Source organism: Quercus lobata, chromosome 11 (assembly GCF_001633185.2).
Source record: "Quercus lobata isolate SW786 chromosome 11, ValleyOak3.0 Primary Assembly, whole genome shotgun sequence".
Classification (NCBI taxonomy): Eukaryota; Viridiplantae; Streptophyta; class Magnoliopsida; order Fagales; family Fagaceae; genus Quercus; species Quercus lobata.
Window position 1 is genome coordinate 3,288,162 of NC_044914.1, and position 22,665 is coordinate 3,310,826.

General features: G+C 34.9%; 1 protein-coding gene across 1 annotated transcript; it reads right to left on the minus strand.

Moving 5' to 3' along the window:
• Window positions 1–6,810: 6,810 nt before the first annotated feature.
• On the minus strand, window positions 6,811–11,129 carry LOC115967643 (DNA repair protein RAD51 homolog). Its single transcript, XM_031086783.1, has 9 exons — window positions 10,899–11,129; window positions 10,301–10,445; window positions 10,083–10,193; window positions 9,714–9,805; window positions 8,728–8,822; window positions 8,535–8,648; window positions 7,789–7,918; window positions 7,396–7,517; window positions 6,811–7,294 (listed from the first exon to the last, which is right to left on the minus strand). Exons 1-9 carry the CDS (start codon window positions 10,995–10,997, stop codon window positions 7,171–7,173), a joined length of 1,032 nt encoding a protein of 343 aa, XP_030942643.1. The 5' UTR covers window positions 10,998–11,129; the 3' UTR covers window positions 6,811–7,170.
• Between the last annotated feature and the right edge of the window lie 11,536 nt (window positions 11,130–22,665).

Consider the following 22,665-nt stretch of genomic DNA (forward strand, 5'->3'; position numbering starts at 1 on the left):
GACATTGTAATTATTATTATTATTTATCATGACAAAAACTATGGGTGTGTTTGGATTGAACTTATTGTTGCTGAAACTGAAAACTGAAAACTGAAAACTGAAAACACTGTAGCAAAATAATTTTTAAATGTGTAAATAGTACCGTAGGACCCATTTTTAATATTTTTTTAATGAATAAAGTGGTTGTGGGTCCCATAAACAGTACTGCTACAGTACCGCTACAGTGCCGTTTGTCTCTCTTTTCTGCAAAACGCGTGAAATGTTATAAAAAAAAAAAAAGTGTGAAAACGCAGAAAACGCAACGCAACGCCAACCCAAACACACACTATATTAAACCGAATCAAGAAACATCAACTAGTACAATAGGAGCTAAATCATCATGTTTTCCAGTCACCTTTTTTTTTGATAGGGTCTTCCAATCACCTTGTAATTGTAATTGGGATGAAAGATTAGGGTGGAAAAGTGTAATCCCCTTTTAAAAAAAAAAAAAAAAAAAAAAAAATTCTTATTAGCTAGTTTTGACTTCTTCCCCATCAAAACCCTGAATGAAACCACCTTCCTTAGTTTTCTTCATGATATGGCTTAAGACCTCCATGATCAAAAGAAATAGGAGGGGAGACAAAGGATCGCCTTGTCTGAGACCTCTAGAGCTACGAAAGAAACCAGCAGGAGATCCATTAACCAAAACTGAGAAGTGAACGATAGAGACACAAGTCTTTAACCATCTCCTCCATCTATCCCCAAATCCCATCCTCTCCAACAGATAAAACAAAGTGCCCCAATTCACATGGTCATAAGCTTTCTTAATATCTAACTTACACACCACCCCCGGGGTATGACACTTAAGTCTACTGTCTAAAAATTCGTTGGCAATAAGCACTGAATCCAAAATTTGTCTGCCACCAACAAAAGAATTTTGTGACTCCGAAATAAGATTATCCAACACCCGCCTCAATCTGTTAGCTAAAACCTTGGACAAAAGCTTATACACACTGCCTACTAAGCTAATAGGCCTAAAATCTTTAATATTCAATGCATTGTTTTTTTTTTTTGGAATCAGAGATAGAAAAGAAGCATTTAGAGACCGTTCAAACTCTGAGCTCCTATGAAAATGATCAAAAAAAGCAATGACATCTATTTCCACAACACTCCAGCATTTTTGAAAAAAAGCCACAATGAAACCATCAAGACCTGGGGCTTTATCACCCTCCATCTCTTGAAGAACTTTTACCACTTCCTCCTTAGAAAATTCCCTCTCTAATTCAAGCCGCTCGTCCTCTTCAATGCTAGTAAACTCTAATCCATCCATAGAAGAGCGCCAAGTATCTGACTCAGTGTACAAACTCTGATAAAAATGGACCACCTTAGACCGCACCTCTTCCTCATCTTCATAGAGGACACCATCCACCTCTATACCCCGAAGATAATTAGTTCTTCTATGGGAGTTTGCAACCTGATGAAAAAAGCGATTATTATTGTCTCCCTCATTCACAAATAAAAACTGGGACCTTTGTCTCCAAGAAATCTCCTCCAAAGAGGCAAGATGCGCAATCTCTCCTTTAATCTGAGTACGACAAGTTTGATTCTCATGAGAAAGGCCTGACAGGTCCTCCCTAGCATCCAAACCCAACAATTCCGATAAAAGACATTTCTTCCTAAAGGCCAAATCCCCAAATTCCTCCTTATTCCACTTTTCAAGTCCTCTTTAAGAGCTTTTAGTTTACGACCCAGAATAAAGCTAGGAGAACTCGAAAAGCAATACCCATTCCACCATTGCCGAACCCTCTCTACAAAACCCTCTTCTTTCAACCACATATTCTCGAACTTAAAGGCACTCCGGCCTTTATTAACACTACCCACCACCACCAACAGAAGGCAATGATCAGAAACTACACGAGGGAGAACCCTTTGAGACACTTTTCCAAAGTGATCCACCCAAGCCACCGATGCCAAGGTTCTATCAATTCTTGACGTACAATCTGACCTCGAATCTCTAAACCAAGTAAACGAAGCCCCTTCAAGGGATAAGTCCACAAGGTAATTAGCCTCAATGAAGTCTGAAAAAGAAAACATAGCCGGACTAAAGGCCTCACAACCAAATCTCTCAGTCGGATATCAAATGATATTGAAATCCCCAAAAACACACCATGTTGTATTCCACCTGGAGTGCATCCTTGAGAGTTCTTCCTATAGAGCACCCTGCTGAGAATCCTTATTAGGCCCATACACTCCTGAACAAGCCCATACAAAATCATCTACAACCCCTTTAAATAAAACATTAACAGAATACCGCCCAACAACACAATCAACTTTTTCAAAAACTCTCTTGTCCCAAACCAGTAACACCCCCCTGCAGTATTGACTGCATCTAGAACAACCCAATCTAGGAAATGACTACCCCAAAGGCTCCGAACAACAAAAAAGTTTAAAGAAGACAACTTAGTTTCTTGAAAGCAAACTATATCACACTTCCACTCCTTGAGAAGATTTTTACATACCTCTCACTTTTGAGGATTATTTAATCCCCTAACATTCCAAGATAGCAGTCGTAAACTCATTTAAAACTAGTAATCGCCCCTATACCTACTAAGAGGTCTCTATTCCTCCCTCTAGATGCTACCCCATCATAATTAATAGAGGAAAACAAACCTTTGAGTTCCCTAAGCCCTTTCTGCTTAGAGTTCACATTACCATTAGAAGACCCAACACAGACAACATTAACATAGTCTTGTTCGAGAAGACAAAATAGAGCCAGGCATTGATCTTCATGCTTCACAATAGGAAAACCCACAATTCTACAAAAAAATTTCATCAGACTACAAACCCATTTCGAATTTTCCTTCGCTGACCCCCGAAACTCTCCCTCATCACCTTCCTGGATCACCTCCAACTCCTTCTATCCATTGGGATCCCATTTAGAAAGAGGTGAGAATTCCAAAAAACCATTCTCATCCTCACCATGAAAAAAACCACTAGGATTAACCACACTATGCTTCCATTGACTCAGAAGATGCTCAGGCCTATCCTGAAGCAACTCAACCCCACCCACTTGGCTCGGTAACACAGGCTTAGCATTAGGACTACTCCAATCTCCTCCCTTCTCACTTGAATCCACCATAAAGTCATCTTTCTCACCAAAATAGAGATCTTCTCCACTACCCAGACCTGACAGAGTAGAAAAAGAGTTATGGGCAGCATCGGCCTTACCGTCACTAGCTATCAGAGTATGGGTCACGACCCCCATCCTCCGATTGTTCATCACCGGCCCGGAAAGCCCAAGAAAGCACCCCACCGTTGCACTTGCCGGCATCGTTGCCATTACCGGCGATCCTCCCTTCTCATCATCACCAGCTATCGGAGTATGGGTCACAACCCCCATCCTTCGATTGTTCACCACCGCGCCAGAAAGCCCAAGAAAGCACCCCACCGTCGCACTCGCTGGCGTCGCTGCTGTCACCGATGATCCGGAAACCTCCATCGTGCTCACCGGAACTGCTAGCGGCATCGGCGACCCAAGGACCTTCCTCGAGCTTCCTCTGGAGCTCTCCCTTATAGCCCACGAAGCCTGACCCTCAAAAGAATCTATTAAGGCCACGGGTTTGACCAAAGTGCCCTTAAGTGGAGAAATAGTATCCATGGTCTGGGCTTGAGCAAGCCCGCCAGAATGTTTAAAAATTTCTGGCCCACCACTTACATCCTTGGGCCAACTGAAATCCTTTGCATCCAGGTAAGTCACTGAACGTTTCCCGCCCTCAATTTTGCACACTCTTAAAGCCAAACAAGCAGGGGTCAACTTAAAAGTACAAGTCCGCATGGGTCTACCATTAATGACTGAGATTTTGCCTTTTAAACCTAAACCATTCTCTACATGGCCTCTAGGAATCCTGTTCTGCCCTAAAATAGCTCTAAATTTTTCAAAATTCCTAAACTTACGCTGATGCCCAACAACAGACAAAATTTTCCCACTCTGGTCACCACCAGCAGACTGACCACCTCCACCACCACCATTTTTGGAGGATACTTCAGCCATAGAAACTAGTTTAGCACCAGTGAAAAAAATCCCTCATCTCTCTCTGAAACAGAGACCAACTTGCACGGTTGGAACTTGCTGGTATCATAACACACCCTTGACGAGCTCCGCCAAAGTATTCAGCTATGACCACAAAAACACCAGCCTTATTCGACCTCCCACAAAATTCCAACAACTTATTATTATCCTGGAATCGTTTGCACATGGAAACTTTCCCCGGAACCCAATCACGAATATTAGCAAAACAAGAAAGGATCCACTCCAATCCTTTACGTCCTACCTAGATAGTATGCTTGACATGCCGGCTACTCTCATGAATAGCATACGAATCATGTCATCCACCATTGAAGGAAAAAGAGAAAAGCTTTGCATCAATACGAAAAGGAAACTTTCTACCCCCTTGAACCGATACCATGGGAGAGGTAATAAGGTTTGAAGCTAGTTTGGTATCATTTTTAGGTAGGGAGATAATGGTATCAGTTTTAGGTAGGGAAATAACGGGTAACTGTGGAGGTGTAGGCATAGAAAGTTTATTAGGCAATGTGGATGGTTGTAAGAGGTGTGACGGTGGGCAAAAACTAGAAGGGATAGAGGGATGACAAAAGGTGTATGGAAGTAAACTAAAAGGTGGGAGTTGAGGTGTAAAGAGAAAAGGATAGGGAGGGAGGGAAGGAATCTATGGTACAGCCGGTGGTAGGAAGGGGAAGAGAGAGGGAGTAGGGGAGGGTTGATGGTGGGGGGGAGGGAGAGACATTTAGTATGAAACTTAATAGGTTGGCTTTGTCTTGTTGTTTAGGGGCTGTTTTGTCTTGTTGTTTCTTATTTTCTTTTGTTCACTATCGTGAACTCTGTGTTTCTCTTGCTTTTCTTTTATTATTAATATTCTCTTCTTACTTATCAAAAAAAAAAAAAAAGTTAGATTACATCCCCTTTTCTATCGAAAGCAGCATTAATACAATGTCAAGATACTTATATTTGCAGCATAAGCACAGCTTTGTTTGTTTGTTTCATCAACTTGAATTTTCCCGATAATACTACCTTTCGTTGACAGTCATGCAAACCAACACTATACTACAGACAACTGCAAGCAATGGCAGACATCTGCAACCCCATAAGTATATTGATGCTAATACGTGGGAATTAATGAGGTAGGAATTCAGCAACAGCCAAGCCACAAAGACCTAAGTAGAAGACCTAAAGCCCCTGTGTTCTCAAGATCACGTGAATTATTTTTATTTTTTATTTTTTTTTATTTTTTTTTTCCAGCTAAATTCTCAAAGATTATCAGATTGATGGAAAGAGTAGGCATCAAATAACTAATGGACTTCTTGAAGACCTCACAGGAGATTATCATATGCTTGCAGATCGTGTGTTCCAGATAAATTCCCAAGATCATCAGATTTTATTTACTTATTGTCGGGGACATTTTTGCGACAAAAGCCGAAAATGCGAGAACAGCCCAAATCTCCCCTTGGGTTCTTTAGAAGTGTTTATTTATGGAGAATCAAGCCCAAAATTCCAAATGTATAATGAAATAAAGGCTAATGGTGTTTTGACAAGAGAGAATCAAAATGCTAATAATGTAAGTGCAGAAAAAGCATAAAAAACATAACATGTCAGAAACTTCGACCCACAGTCACACAGAAGAGGAAATTGAGGGAGGTCATAAGGAAAAGAGGGAAGGTTCTCCTGTACCCATATTTCCACCCCTAAGGTTCAGAATTGTGAAAATATTTCCTGGCTCCGTAGGTTTTTGCTCTCAAGTTTCAACTTTATGGAGAAAACGTGGTTCAACAGGTCTGAAACTTCGACCCACAGTCACACAGAAGAGGAAATTGAGGGAGGTCGTGAGGAAGAGAGGAAAGGTTCCCCTGTACCTATATTTCCACCCCCAAGCTCTAGAATTGTGAGATTGTTGACTAGATGAATGGAGTTTTGCTCTGAAGTTTCAGGTTTTGTGAGTAAAACGTGGCTGCCTCTCTTTTTGAGCTGAAGAGAGAGTTTTATATAGAGTTTAGGGTGTTGCTAATGACTGGTTTTTAAGTAGTGGAGGAGGCTTTTATCCCCCATGATACTAATTTGGTGTTTTGGCTTGGGTTGCTTTTGTTTAGGAAAGAGCTTAGTATGCTTTTAGCATGATTTTGGAAATAAAGTGGGTTTGCTCTTAATTGGTTGCCTTTGGTTAGAAATTTCAGACCATTGGGAGGCTCACCTAAGTGAGGGCTAGCAAATGGAGTTAGCCAATGGGAGCCAACTATGTTTAAAGGAAAAAAAAGGTTCAGACAGAAACTTTGGGCCACAGTCACACAAAGCATAAAAACTGTTTTGGGGTGGAAATTTTGGATACAAGACCTCCTCTATGAGCCTGAGGTACTACCAGTGTCCCTTGCCCACTTGGTAGCATGCATGGGCTAGGCTCATGTAAAAGATTTGAAAGAAACTAACTCATACCCTCCAAACCACATTTCCTCAATTTCCCCATAACTTGCATGGGCTTAGGCCATGCTTAAAAAAATATAATATAATATAATACATAAATTAAGCTCACAAGAAAGTCGGGCTTGTTTGAATTAGGCTTGTACGAAATGTGTCGCAAAAATGAGTATCAACACTAATTTATTTTTTACTTTGTCTTTTTTACTTACAATAAGTGGGGGTGAGGGAGGGGGTATTAAAACTCAATTCTCATTAGGAGAATCAGACAATGCCATTGAGCTACAAGAGTCTTAGGCATTTTGAAGATTTATATATCTCTCCTCTCATGCATCACATTGCACATCTACATAAACATATGCTTAGAATATCTTCATAATTTACTTTACAAAGAAAAGTTTCTCAAAGTAGTACAGTCACTTGAAAGGTTGGAAAAACTATAAAATCCATGCAATACTTCTACTTTTATTTTAATGATATCACACAAATTTAAGCAGAGAGAGAGAGAGAGATAGAGAGAGAGAGAGAGAGGAGCAGCCCCTAAACAAAAAAGACCCGCAAAGCTTCATAACATCTAATAAAATTTGGAAGCACCTAACTGTAAACAAAATTACAAAGACTTTGCTGGCATGCAGATCCGTTAGAAGATACAACACAAGATCAACAAGAATTTGCAAAAGTCTTGGAAAATGATGGCCCGAAATGGATCAGTCCTTGACATCAGTTACACCTTCTACAGCAATTTGAAACCGTGCTTCAGCTTCAGCTAAACAAGGAGAGCTTATTACTTTACAGATGCGCTCATCTCCTCTTCCCTTACGCAGAGCTAGCCTGTAAAAAGGATAAAATAGGAGTATACATTCAGTGACACTCAGACAAGGAGCCATTTCTTTTGGGGGAGGGTTCTGAAGAATAAAGTTTGTTTTACGAACCTTGTTGTGGAAGCATGAGCCATAATGTTACCACCAATAGGCTTGATTTGAGGGCCAGCAAAGATTGCAGAACCATCGACTTGTGCGACTACTTGGTTTGTAATAACAACAGCGACACCAAACTACGAACACCGAATAGCGAAGGAAAATGTTGAATAATAAATGCCAAAGATAAACAATGTGCAAAACTGCAAATGCTGATTGGCATTATCAAAAACAGAAAACATTAAGAAATTATCTCTACGCTGAATTCTCAGTTGAATGATTCTAAGTTCCTAAAGACCAACACTTTAATAATAATAATAAAAAAAGGGTTCCTAAAGCCTAACAACGAGAAGGTTTTGTAAACAATAGATTGTTGGTAATATGAGATCAAAATGTAGGAGGCCTTACCTCATCTGCTAATTTCTGAAGGCTCCGGAGAAACTTCGCAAGATGCATTTGCCGGGCTGAGAGTTCTCCCCTTCCAGAGAAATCTGTTCTGTAGAGAGCAGTAGCACTGTCTACTATCATAAGAGCAAACCTACAGAAACAAATCCATTGAAGAAAATTAGTATTGCCTACACTGGCAAAGCATATCAAAGCAACCCAAGATGACTCAAATATGCTGCAGGCACACAACTAGAAATTCTTCATTTATTGATATGTTGTGAGAAAATGTCAAATTAATTACCCTTCACCTAACAATTACTGACAATCCATAATTGAACAAAAATCACCAAATATAGTGCAACAGGCTATGGCGTTTTCAAAAATCTTCTGTTCCAAAAAAAAAATAAAATAAAATAAAATCAAACATCAGTTTAGGACAAATATAAAATTCTCCTGTCTTACAAAATTGTGTTTCCAAATTAAAATATCTGTTTGTGTCTAGGTCAAGTCTGTTCAGTGCTTTTGGGATTATGGATAAAACATATTTCATTGTCAATTCATTGACTGTTAGCAGGGGAGTAAGTCTTTCACCAAATCAAGTTGTAACACATGACAAGCTCCTATGCAATGAATGAATTTGTTATTTCTAAATAATATAAGACACAACAAACAAGATTACATTTTATTTTTCTTGACTTTGGTTGATAGTGACAATATTGAAGAATAGATTCATTAGCATGATAAAGAAAAAAAAAACAGTACTGCACCTTGTTTCCACCATCATTGAAGCTGCTTCAAGCAGAAGTCTTGACTGATGATCAGTGTTATAAGCTCTAGCATAAGCCACATTATCCAAGACATCAGGACCATCCAGTCCAAACCTGCAGCATTCAAAACCATTGGCTATAAATAACTCACACAGCAGAGAAGCATATTCAATTTAAGGTAGCTGTATGACACCTTTCTGCTATCTGTAAGAGTCTCTGTGGCCTAAATGTGCCCTCTGCATCGATGTACATTGCTTTTCCCTCTCCACCTCCTTGATCTAATGGAAGCTGAAATGTCAAAGTGTATGCATTGAATAAATTGGCATCATATGTAGCAGACGGGCAGTAGCATGTAAAGAGTAGAGATTGATTAATGCTGTACCTACTCAATGAACTGACCTTTCAGATTAGTAATGAAATATCATAGAAGCGCTGATAAGAACCTTGTTCTTATCTTTGCTTATGTGATTAAGAAATGGCTTCTTAAAGGGAGCCAGGCCTACAAGATATAGAGAATTCTAGAGGTAAGAGAGAAAGATGAATGTTATTTCTGTTATGAATCCTTTACAAATCAAATCCTCCTTTTATCTAAACTACTCGAGCACTAACTACAAGAATCAGTTAGTTACTCTAACTACTCCTTAGCAACTAACCACCTAACTACCTGCCTATTTAACCACATGACTATTTACAATTATCCACATGTATATTGAGCAGGAAGTTACAACCAGATTCTCTATGCTACCAAACAGTGCATAACTTCTGCTCCACTATACAGTACATAACATGGAATAGCATTACTTAAGCTATCCAATACAATAGTATCATCTGGTAACAGCAAGGTCAGGTGCACATCGCATCACAGCAGCTAGGCTTATTGCAGCTAAGCTTACAGCTCAATTAAGCATAGCAGCCAAGCACAATCATTCACAGAATCCTAACAAGTGCACTGAATTATTATTATTATTATTATTATTATTATTATTATTATTATTATTATTATTTTGATAAGTAAAAGTGCACTGAAATTCTAATTTTACTTTGTAAAGCGGAAAAGAAAGTATGCATCTATGTCATGTGGCATTTGATGAAGCTGCTTTCTATTGCAAAGTAAAGGTGCAACATGTAATAAAATGCGGGGTAAAATAAGAAGAAGAAGAAGAAAAAAAAGAAGCATACCTGGCAAGTGACACAGAGTGTGTGACACAGCTGAGTCTTTCCAGAGCGAAACTCACCATATATCTCGGTAATAGATCCTGTTTCGATTCCTCCTGTCATAAGCCAGCCATGTCAATTGCCAAGTTACAAATACGAAACATCACACCAATGATTCTTGGCACAAATCATACTTCCTCACCTCACAAGTTTGGGAGGAGGTTGAGGTCACGGATTTAGAACCCGCAATTAAACTATCTTAAAAATGAAAAACAAAATGAATGATCATTTGATCTTATGTAAAGGGAATTTGAACTAGCGAAAACAAGTAGTCAGCTTAACATTGAATAAGAAAAGCTTGTAGACCATGGTGATTGGTGCAGGAGTACTCACCTTCCAATACCTTGTCAAGCTCTCTTGACCCGGATGTTATCTGAATGATCTCAAGCCTCTGGGCATGGAGTTGGCTAGCACTAGTAAAACCCAAAGGCACTAGCTTGGAAGCTGGCAATGAATAAAAGGCAAAGGCTAATTGCATAATATTGCAAAACAAACAAACAACAAAAGCAATATTGAAGGGTGTGAGAGTATAATGATGACAAAAGACATGCCTGCTTCGATGATCTTGTCGACTTTAGCGTCACTAATTCCTTTGATTTGAAGGAGTTCCTTCCTGGGAGAGAAAGCAACTGATTCAACAGTGCAGAGACCCGCATCTTTTAGCTTCTTAACGTCAATGGAAGCAATGCCCGCCGCCTTGAGTTGAAGATTCACAAACAAATGTATCAAAATACACAATTAACTAAGCTACTTAATTACAAGCAAGACACAATTCATTCCATAACAAATTTTACTAATTGGTAGAGCTAGCACAGAGTTTGGTTCTCAATAAATAACTAATTTTTTTTAAAGGGGTTTTCCATTTGCAATCAAAGATATCAAATTTAATCGAAAACCCATATGACAATTGACAAGAAAGAAAGGTGGGTTAGGGTTTAGACTTTGGAGCCAATCAAATAACATCGTGAATGAGTGATGAAATAGAGAAAACCCAGATGAGATCTTGAATCTTGAACAACATTCTACAGGGATTGAAGCTAAAAAGAGAAATCTTTTGTTCTTTTTTCTTAAGAAAACGAAATCCCAAAAAGGAAAATTGGGAGTAAGAGAGAGAGAGAGAGAGAGAGAGAGAGAGAATGAGAAACTGACCTGAAGTTGTTCGACTGGGGTAGGGCCTTGTTGCATCTCTTCGACTTGTTCATGTTGTTGTTCCTCAACTGCCATCTTCTGCTTTCTTTGTTGCTCCATTACTTTTCTCTCTTCTGTTTAACTTCACACTCACACAATCACACAGAGAGAGAGAAGCAAAAACACGATAATATGGTAAAGGAAAGAAGCGATGATATGGAAATGAGCGGGCTTAATGGTATGGAGATTTATTGGAATTTTTGGAGGGAGATTACACATTTTCAATTCAGCTTGTTGAGGAAGCTTTCCATTTTGACTACTTGGGCCTTGTTATTTTTGCCCAAACCTACATGACTACATTGTTGGGCTAAAGCCCAATATTTATTTGTTCACTTCTAGTTTTGTTTTTTTTTTTTGGTTGTAGTTGTTGTTATTGCTGCTGCTTTTGTTTGTAATAGTTCGGGAGGGCATTTGAATATGTTGGAAATAAGCTATTAGTTGAACTTTGATCAACAAAACATGCATTCATATCAACTTATCTAAATTTTAAGTTAAATTCTAGCTAAAAGGTCACCTTAAAAAAAAGTAAAAATATTAGTTGACCCATTTCTCACATGTAGCATGTAGGCTCTTTGTTTCTTCTTCATATCCATTTAAATAATCTTTTACTCTCTTTTATTATTATTGTTATTATTCTCCAATATAAATATCCCCCCACCCCCCTCAAGCTTCCCCATTAAAGCTCTACCATTTGAATAGCAAATTCGGCTCAGCCAACAAATCACAAACAAATTTTAAAAAATTGGACCCAAGTGGAAAGTACCACATGAGAGAGAGAGATGTGGATAAAATAACTAATATTTATATTGCAATGGTATCTCCCAAACATAGATGGTGGTATTTCAGGAAATGGTAGCATGAGACCATTTTCTTACAAGATAATTTTCTAAAACTCAGCGAGTTACTATAGCAATGCAATTTGAAATTTAGAGTGTTTGATGGCTAGTTTGATGCGGGAGATTTTGTAGTGACATTAATAAAATCATATACTAATAATATAATAAAAGTTGGGTCTTGAGAACAAATGCAAATCCTCAGTACCACTTTTTGTGTATCACTTTATGTTCCACCAATCACTACTTACTATGTGTATGATTGCTTTCCATTTTAAACTTCAGTTATTTTATAAGGAAAGTAAAATGAAAAGTTGGCAAATACTGATTGGTGGAACATAGAGTGGTACACAAAAAGTGATAAAGAAGATTTGGACTCCTTAAGAACTATGTTTGCACTAAGTGGTTATTTTCACTCTACTAGAAATTGGCTATACTCTAATTAATTATTAAATTATTTTAGCTTATTAGTTGTTAGGATTTGTATTTTAGCCAAAACTCTATTACTAAAATTCAAGAAATAAAAATTCTACTCCAACTAAAATTCTATCTATCATCAATTTTTAAGATAATTTAATTTAGATAAGTCAACGGCCTTTTAATTTGGTTCATTATGGTTAATTGGCTTAACTTGATTAATCCACCCCTTATTAATTTTAAGGGGTCAAACAAGTCTTTTCAATTGGCATTAGAGTATTAGGTTTAGTCGATTCCATGATTAGTTTCTTGAGTGTGAACTTTGGATCCAATGGATCGTGGTCAATCCTTGAGTATCTCACTTCACTTCGACGACAATAACTATGCTTATTGAAAGGTGTTCATAAGAGCATTTCTAGAATCTATTGAAGAAAAAGTGTGGTAATCTATTGAGAAATGTTAGACCAAACCTAAAACCCCACTGATTAATGGACCAAAGATCTATTTGTGAAGGCATACTATAATAATAAAGTTTTGAATATGATATTTATGGTTGTATCTTAAGAAGATTTTAGGAGGAAATCTAATGTTGAAATTACTAAAGAGGCTTGGGCTATACCAATGACCACACACGCATGAAGGTATTAAAGCTGTTATGACTTCCAGAATTTTAAATGTCAAACATCTATGTTTGAAGAAATTAAGATAAGAGAGGAGTCATTTGATGAATTTTATATCAAACATCTATGTTTAAGGCAGAGAAAATTCCTTGAACCTAAAATTTTTAGGAAAATGATGAGATATTTGCCTAAGAGATTCTGTACTAAGGTTATTATCATAGGGGAGAGTAAGGACCTTGACACAAAGTTGATGCATTTGTTGGCTCCTTACAAAATTTTGAACTATCCCTACTTCAGACTATTAGGAACAAATCAATGGATTTAAAAATCATCAAAGAAGAGGATATTGATCCCTCTAATGATGATTTGGATGAATATGATTTGGATTTAAAAACAATTAATTTTCGATTCTATTACAACAAAATTTGGGTCCTTAAAATTGGATTCATATCTCGTGCAATACCTAAATTCTCAATTATAGATTTAATCTAATGGCTTAAATCATTGACACCTCACCAAATAACAAAAAGACTATTTTACCGTTAAAAAATTTCATAGCCTGCCCACTGTTTCTGGTAAGTCTGAGTAAACTTTCAAATAATCAAAAAAAATTCTCTCTCTCCCTTGCACAGCTGTCGCTCTCTGCCTCTCCTTCAACCCATTCTCTGCCTCTCCTTCAATCCATTGTCACAGTAGCCCCAGCTCATACCCAAACACTGAAACTTAGCATTTGAAACCAAACCCCCAAACACTCACACTCCGTCTTTCTCGTGTGTGAAGCTGTCCCAAATCCTAACTCTCATGGAGTGAAGGTCTCTCTGAAGCAACGAAGCCACTGGCTGGATCGGTGGTTCCGATGGTACTTGGCCATTGTATTGTTGGAAAATCCCCAAAATCCCCTTTGTGATAGTCACCTTGGGTCGATCTTTGATTGGTTGCTTTCGACATCAACTGACTCAAAGATGATAAGGTTGAGAGGTATGCCAACAGGTCTGAGTGAAAATCAACAAAATGAAATAATGGCTTCCTTGGTTCTGCTAGGCATATTGTAATTTTTATTTAAGGAAAAAAAAATCAAACAGAAAAAAAAAAAAAAAAGGAATTATGTTGGATTTTTAGTAGTTTTGTTGTGTTTTTGGATTGGAAGATGGTTAGGGGCTTTTATGGATTAGAAATTGTGTGTCTTCCTTGTTATTAGATAGCAGTTTTATTATGTGACTCTAGAAATTTGTTGTATTTGGAATATGAAGTTGTCCTTGGTAGTTGATTTGGAAGAATATATATATTTTGTCTATGAATGGATGTATTTTTCTTTATTTTTGGTTAGAATTTTTGAACATATTTTGTGGATGGCAAGAAGCAAAGCACATTTACACATTAGAAATAGGTAAGGAATTTTTTAAATTATTTTAATTTTACTATATGACAGACAGTAGATGATATTTGGCTGGAAGTTGTGTAATGTTTTAGTATTTAGACTTCTTTTGTGTTCTAATAGCTTTAATTTGAGACTCTGACTTGGATGTTATTCTATGGTGACTGTGAATCAAGGATGTCGTTCCTCTAGTCTAGTGGTCAAGGATGCTCTTTAATTGAGAATGGTCATGCTTCAATTTTTTTGCTATATGACCGATCCTTCTGTAGCCAAAAGTTAACACCAAAATCAGCAAAGTTAATTGGCATATAGAGTTCTGGAAACAGTGGTCTACGTAGAAAATCAGCAATGTTAATGCCAAAACATCCCCTAAAAATAGAGGAAGAAAAACATTTATGATAATACATATGTAGCCACTCATTCCCAAATTTAGGAAAGCAATTGATCAATTATCTCACAATTCACTTTTAATTGGTGAGTAAGCAAATTCTATTGTCATCAAAACATGACTTAAAGCCCTATACACATTAGTAAATACAACAGAACTAGCACCAAACCTCATAAATTATATAAATCACACCCAAACATGACATGAAAGACAAACAAATTATTTTTGTTGTTGCGATGAAGCAAGCATGTATATGTGATGAACCATTAAAAATATTAATCACTTGCATTCAAAAAATTAATAATAGTTTAGTACATGTCATTGCATTTAAAAATATTAATCACTTGTATATATAATTAATGTCTAACTAGAAGTTACTCAAACATGCACTTGTACAATCTAACATGTTTAACATGTTTGAGTAGCTTCTTTAGTTACAAAAAATTATCAAAAAAAATTTGCTTCATGTGCAATCAGTTATCTAAGTTGTTAGATACGTTGTTCAAAAAATTGTCCAAAAAATATTGTCCACTATGCAATATTAGTCATGTCCAATGTGCAATATACTCTCAAACAAACTACCAAAAAATGTTGTCCTTCATACTATAAAATCAATATTAGCCTGAAAAAATGTCAACAAAATCAAGTTACATTTTGAACTTAAACAAATATGAGAAAATTTCACTATAAATGACCTTACCATTTATTACTTTTTTACATACCAAAAAAGTTTTGTGTTTGCAGGCAAGCATTTGTATTTTCAACACATGAAGTTAGTGCATAATTGAACCTAACTTCATTTCCTGTGTATATATATATATATATATATATATATATATAAACAAATAAATTTATTTGATAAACATGTAAGAAAACATTTATTTTTTACTTGACCAATATTCACAAGATTTGATACTTGAGGTGACAATGGAGTGAAGGTGGTAGTAATGAATGCTGCCAATGTAATCACAATGATTATAAGAGTAAAATTCTAAGAAATATTCTAGCTACTTACAACTATAAAACATAAAAATTATAAACAAATAAGTTTATTTAAAATTTCATGTATGAAATCGTTTACATGTTACCTGACAGACATTCGCATCATTTGATACTTGAGACAATGATGGAGTTAATGGTACTTATGTAATCACAATGATTATAAGAGAGACAATTTACAAAATTATCTAATTACTTATATAAATTATAATTGCAAAACAAGTAAAAAGGTAAGTTTATTCAAAATATGACAATGTTTACATTAATTTTACCTGACCAACATCCCCATGACTTGATACTTGAGACAATGATAGAGTTAATGGTGCCTATGTAATCACAGTGATTATAAGAGAGAAAATTTACAAAATCATCTAATTACTTATAAATTATGATTGCAAAACAAGTAAAAAGGTAAGTTTATTCAAAATATGACAACGTTTACATTTTACCTGACCAACATTCGCATAATTTGATACTTGAGACAATAATGGAGTTAATGGTATCTAAGTAATCATAATGATTATAAGAGAGTTTAAGAAATCATCTAATTACTTGTAAGTGCAAAATATGTTAACAAGTAAGTTTACATTTAAGAATGACGTGAAACTAATTTGATAACTATGAATTGATCCCAATTCAAAGGTCATCATTGGTGTAGAAAGGCTGACAAGATAAGTCTGCTATATCAAAAAAATGAAAACCTTATTAATAAATTCACAAATGAAAAGACAACGTTTACATTTTACCTGACCAACATCCGCATGATTTGATACTTGAGACAATAATGGAGTTAATGGTGCCTAAGTAATCATAATGATTATAAGAGAGTTTAAGAAATCATCTAATTACTTGTAAGTGCAAAACATGTTAACAAGTAAGTTTACCTTTAAGAATGACGTGAAACTAGTTTGATAACTATGAATTGATCCCAATTTAGAGGTCATCATTGATGTGGAAAGGCTGACATGATAAGTTTGTTATATCAAAAAAATGAAAACCTTATTAATAAATTCACAAATGAAAAGGCAAGTGTAGTACAACTTCCAATTACAAGAATTATCTATAAGTTATTCCACTACGAAATTAAAAAAAAAAAAAAAAAAAAAAAAAAAAAAAAAAAAAAAAAAAAAAACTCTTACTTGATGTGAATAATGTTCTCCTTGTGAGCCATAATCATTATATTACATGCTAGGAGCAAAACCAAGTTCCTATATGAAAGACAAATATTATTATTAGTCAAAATAATATAAAAGTTTTACAAACAATGGAAGCTTAGTAGAGGATAAAAATAAATAAATAATATTTGCTTTGGAAAACTGTTGACTAACCTCATCATTTAATTCAGTTTTACATTTTTTAATTTTTTTAATTTTTTGCTTCTCGACCCAACTTTTCTTTTTATTTTCCACCCTTGTGACCTTCTTTTTTCTTAAGACCTTTAACCCTTTCGACCAAATTTTCCAAATGTTGGTTAGGATCAAGATTTTCATTACCACTACACAATGGCATTTGATGGGGCAACTGATGACTAGCCACATTTTTTGTCGCAATATCTTCAATCTTTTTTTCATATTCCTCTATCATCTTCTCTATTAAAGCAAATGCCACTTCATTGTCTGCTGCTCGAGAAGCTAACCGAACCAACTTGGGACATAATCTTCTATACCGCTGTGTAGCAATCAAGGTGACATCCTCTTCCACATTTATTCTCCTATTGTCCAAGATACATCCACTTTTTGTCTCTCTTGTCCATCTTTTCAAAATCTACATATCAAGAATTGTTTTTTCATTAAGGGAATCAAAAACTTTTAGAACATAGCAACATAAAATCCCAACTATTTCAAACTTTCTACAACTATATGACAATGTCTTATCTACAGTGTCATAAGATACTATGTACTCACTAGGCTTATGCGGAAACTCAACAGTGTATGTATGCACTAACAAGTCATCTTTGCGATTTTTTATCCTTGCTGCTGATGCCAAGTCTTACTGATCATGAAGCATTCGAAATATTGTAGGTGTGTACACTTGTATTACTTGCTTCAACAAGGGAGAATTTTTCAAGCCCAACTGGGGAAATTTTTGCCTAGTATTAAATTCAGCTTGTAACTCTTTTTCTCATTTTTGCTCAATCACCCAATGAAAATGTGCAAAAAAATCTGCTACATCCAAATCAGATTTCAAGTAATATTTCAAATCTCCATTCAAACTTTCATTGAGTTGGGTACTTTGTATTCCCAATGTAAATTCATTCTTCATGTAACACTTTACCCATTTTCCTTTCAATTTTTAGATACTATCCAACCAACTACGATCATGAATAGCATAAGTGTCAATCATGTCCTCCCATGTTTTTTCAAACTCAATTTCATCATTAAACACAAATATACAAGTTTTAAAAACTTGAAGAAAAGAAGAACCATCTTTCATCAAATTCTCCAAATGTTTTATCCCATTTTGCATTATGTGCCAAGTATATAATCCACGATAAGTGTTAGGGATTACCTCATTCAATGCCTTTGCCATTGCAGGATCTTGATATGTAACAATTGTTTTAGGTCTTTTACCTGCATGTGTAACTAGAAAGCTTTCAAAAAACCACTTAAATGAATCCACCATTTCATCATATAAAAGAGCAGCCCCAAAAACCGTTAACTCTCTATAGTGATTGAAATTAGTAAACACCCCTAATAGTCTTAACTCTTTATTAGTACCATATGTAGTGTCAAATGTCACCACATCACCAAAATTAGCATAATCAATAATCATTCTAGCCCAAAAAATGTTTGTAATATGCTTAACATTATCTAATTGTACTGCATATTGAAAGGATGGATTTGCAGTTAATTGTTCCTAAAAGTATCCTAATAAGCATGCACTTGACCATATATCAATTTTTTTTTGCCATCTTGTTCTAAGATATAATTATGCTGATCAAGCTCAGTGAATCCAAGATTAGCTCTCCCACTAGCCTCTCTACTCATTAACTCATGTGCTACTTTTGGCTTGATTCTAAAAGAGCATGCTAACTTAATCAATCCTGTATGAACTTCTAAGATTTTTTGTTGAGATCTCATCATATAAACTGTTTCTGATAGATGAAGAGTGTGGTTATGTTCTTCAATAATATCAGTCACTTTATACTTTTCAGTTTCTCGCACTAATGAAACGTGTAGCTTTACAAGACAATTAGTCCTTGTATCATCTCAGTTACGAGTGCGAATCATATCTTCTTTTTTTGGACTTCGAATGCCCTACTTTGCACATACAAATCCCCTTGATGTTATCTTTCCATCCTTCTTACTTTTATTTATGTAATGTTTTCTAACATCAAAGCCCATTTGCCTTCCATATTTTAGCCAAAATTCCCATGCATCTTCTAATGTATCGAATTCCATACCAACTCTAGGACTCAAATCTTCATTGACATCCATGAATCTAGGACTCAAATCTTCATTGGCATCCATGTTTTGAGAGAATTCTTTCGTCACACTATGTAATGAATTAAAGAATACTCTTGTAATTAACAAACAAATGTACAAAATATCAGCTATTATAAATATAGAAGAATGAATGTTTTTCATTAAAAGTAAAGGCTGAAAATTTGTGTACCAATATTGTGCTTATCATATATAAGAATTACAACAAACCAATATATGATCATGAGAGATGATGACCTAATTGATAAAGGGCAGTTTTAAGCTAAATTTTTTTAAGAAACTGTTAAAGTGTATCATACCTATACAAAGACAAACTTTCAATTATCAAAATTTTATCTCTAAAAAAATTATCAAAATTTTCTATCCATATGAGAATAAATTTTTGTCACTAAATTCTGACTGCAAACTTGAAAGGCAAAGATTAAAACACTACAGTTTAAATACAATGAGGACCTAAAAGCATAGAATTCAAGCAATGTAATAGTAAAATAGGGATTTTATACATCTGGGTTTTATCCATACGAGCTTTAGCAAGCCAATTTATTGATTCAATCATCTTATTTGGTTTATTCCTTATTGTCCATTTTGTTCTTGTAAGAAGGTTCCTATCATTTTATGAAAACACTTTCTTTTTTATTAATATTATTCTGTATAAGGAACTTGAAACAACACGAAGAATCCAATGCAAACAAGAATGAACATATATGTCTCTGTTTTCTTTTGTTGTGAACTTGTGATGGCTAAGTATTATACCATTATTGAAATAAAATTAATCAGACAAAACCTGATAGGTTAAAGATTTTTATGGAGGAAGTGAAAGAAAAGGTCAGGGCTATTGAAGTGTAGAGGTGCAATAGCCTTATAAGGTGATTGGAAATAAAAATCAAAATTTCAAGAGCTTGGTTTCAATAGGCCCAACTATCTTGACCCCTGACCCAAGTCTCCTTTTACCCCAAAAAAAAAAAAAAAAAAAATATATATATATATATATATTTTGATTCAATGTATACAAAAGAGAGAACTCACCTCCTTGAGTCGGTTGATGTCGGAAGCAACCAATCAAAGATGGACCCGCAGTGACTATCACAAAGGGGATTTTGGGGATCTTCTGACAATACAATAGCCAAGTACTGTTGGAACCACCAATTTGGCCAATGACTTCATTGCTTCATAGAGACCTTCACTCTATGAGAGTTGGGACTTAGGACAGCTTCACACACGAGAAAGAGGGAGTGTGAGTGTTTGGGGGTTTGGTTTCAAATGCTAAGTTTTAGTGTTTGGGTATGAGCTGGGGCTACTGTGACAATGGATTGAAGGAGAGGCAAAAAATGGGTTGAAGGAGAGGCAGAGAGCGGCAGTTGTGCAGGGGAGAGAGAGAGAAAAAATTTGATTTTATGAAAGTTTACTCAGACTTACTAGAAATAGTGGGCGGGCTGTGAAATTTTTTAAGGGTAAAATAGTCTTTTTGTTATTTGGTGAGGTGTCAAAAATTTAAGCCATTAGATTAAATCTATGGCTAAGAATTTAGGTATTGCACCCCGTGTAATACCCTAGGTATTGCATGGGATATGAATCCCTTAAAATTGTAGTTGTAACAAGTGGTTCTATGTGACAATTAATTGGTTACACTTGCATTAATTTTTAAAGTAGTTTATATCTTTCTTTCCCTTTTTTTCTTTTTTTTTTTTTTTTGAGAAAAGTAGTTTATATCTTATACTTGTTAGGATGGTTTAAACTATCTAAAACTTTATAGGTTTTAATAGTTCAAAATTCTACTCCAACTAATTTGTTTTTAATGGACTCCAACTAGAATTTTATTTGTCTTGTTATGATATTTTAATTTAGATAAAACTCTATTATCTAGGCTTTAAAAAATTTAATATTATACTCCAACTTAAATTCTCTTACCAAAAAATTTCAAGAAAATTTAAAATAAAATTTATTATTTATTTTAATTATATTAATTGTCTTTCATAATTGTATATTTCAATATAAAACAACATGCACAATACATACTATTTCTACATCAAGTGACTCAATATCAATATGTGTTATGATAGTTAATTTAGACTTTAAAGTAGTTTACTAATCATTTTGATAGTTTCAATAATATTTATATTCTTTTATATGAAAATTTTAATTATTCCTTTCTGGCGTACTACTAGTTTTGACAAAAAATATGGACTTGCTAACTACTTTGATGCGATGTTTTTTAGCTTTAATATCATCCATCTTTCGCCAGATTTTTAGTTTAAACGAGTTTGAATCCAAATCTTTTATTTGATAAAAAAGACCTTACCGATAAGTTAAATCGAGCCCATAGAATTAGAAACATGGAGTTATAGTTCTCTATTTATGAGAAAGTTTGTGGATAACTTTTGTGCCCTACAATGTATAACTGTGATTAGTAAAGAAAAAAAAATGATATTAATTATCTCATTTAACCGTCATAGGTAAGGTTCTTTTATGTAAGAACGTTTTCTATGCTGTGAATGTAATACGATAATTAATTAGTCATAAGTAAGGCTCTCTTATATATATATATATATATATATATATATATATATATATGTTTTCAATGTTGTGAGTATAATACGATGATTATGTATCCCCTTCCATAACCACTTCTAATTAAAAATCAGCTCATCGAAGGGATGAGACTTGTGACTACTACCTGCGACGACTAACTATCTTCTCTATCGTCATTATAACAATTGAATTCCATGTTAGATGGTCCAAAACCAAAGTTAAAGATTGATACTTTGATCGGAAATGTGTTCCACGATAAGAAATCCTGTGAGGCTGTAACTTTTAGTGATGCTAAGTCGATAAAGACTTCGGAAAGGACAATAATTAGTTTAAAAGTGGGACAGCCATGTGAATAAAGAGGACTAGCTGCTAGAAGCTACAATTCTGGTGATTACCAATCAAGTCTAGTCTTATTTTCAATCAACTTTAATTGTGTTCTAATCCATTTAGGTTGCAACCTGCCCCTTTCTCGCAAAAAAAAGAAAAGAAAAAAAAAAGTATGGCTCCAAATGAGAGGTGCTTGTTCAAGGAAAATTCCAGGAGCCTAAAGATATCACATTCTTTTATAAAATAAAGAGTGTCGGTTAATGTGTGCCTTAAGGGCACACATTAATTATTCATTTTTGGAAACGTTTTATGTGAATTGAAAAAGCTGTAAAAAAAAAGTTGGTATTTTTTTCATTTTTTCATAAAAATTTTCTTAAAATAATTTACTAATGTATGTCTTATGGGCACACGTTAGTAAAACTTTAAAATAAATTATACTCATAACTCTCTCTCAAAGTTTTATAATTAATCACAACTTTTCTATATTGTAGTCTGTATTTTTTTTTTTTTTTTTTTTTAACAAAGAAAAATAGTCAAGCTCACCGCCACACAAGAAATCGATGGATCCAACCCAAGCTTACCATTTTAAGAGAGCCAAAGACACTAACACAAGAGACTTTATCTATATAGTAGATAAAGTCTATATACTATAAAATTTATTTCTTTTTGGATGAATAATAGTGGTGTTAATATATATATATAGTTCAAACTTTAATATTCTCTGTAGAAATTAAGCTAGTGAAAAGAATCTAATTCTCTATTTAAATTTAAGGCGGAATAGAAAATGTAACCCTAAT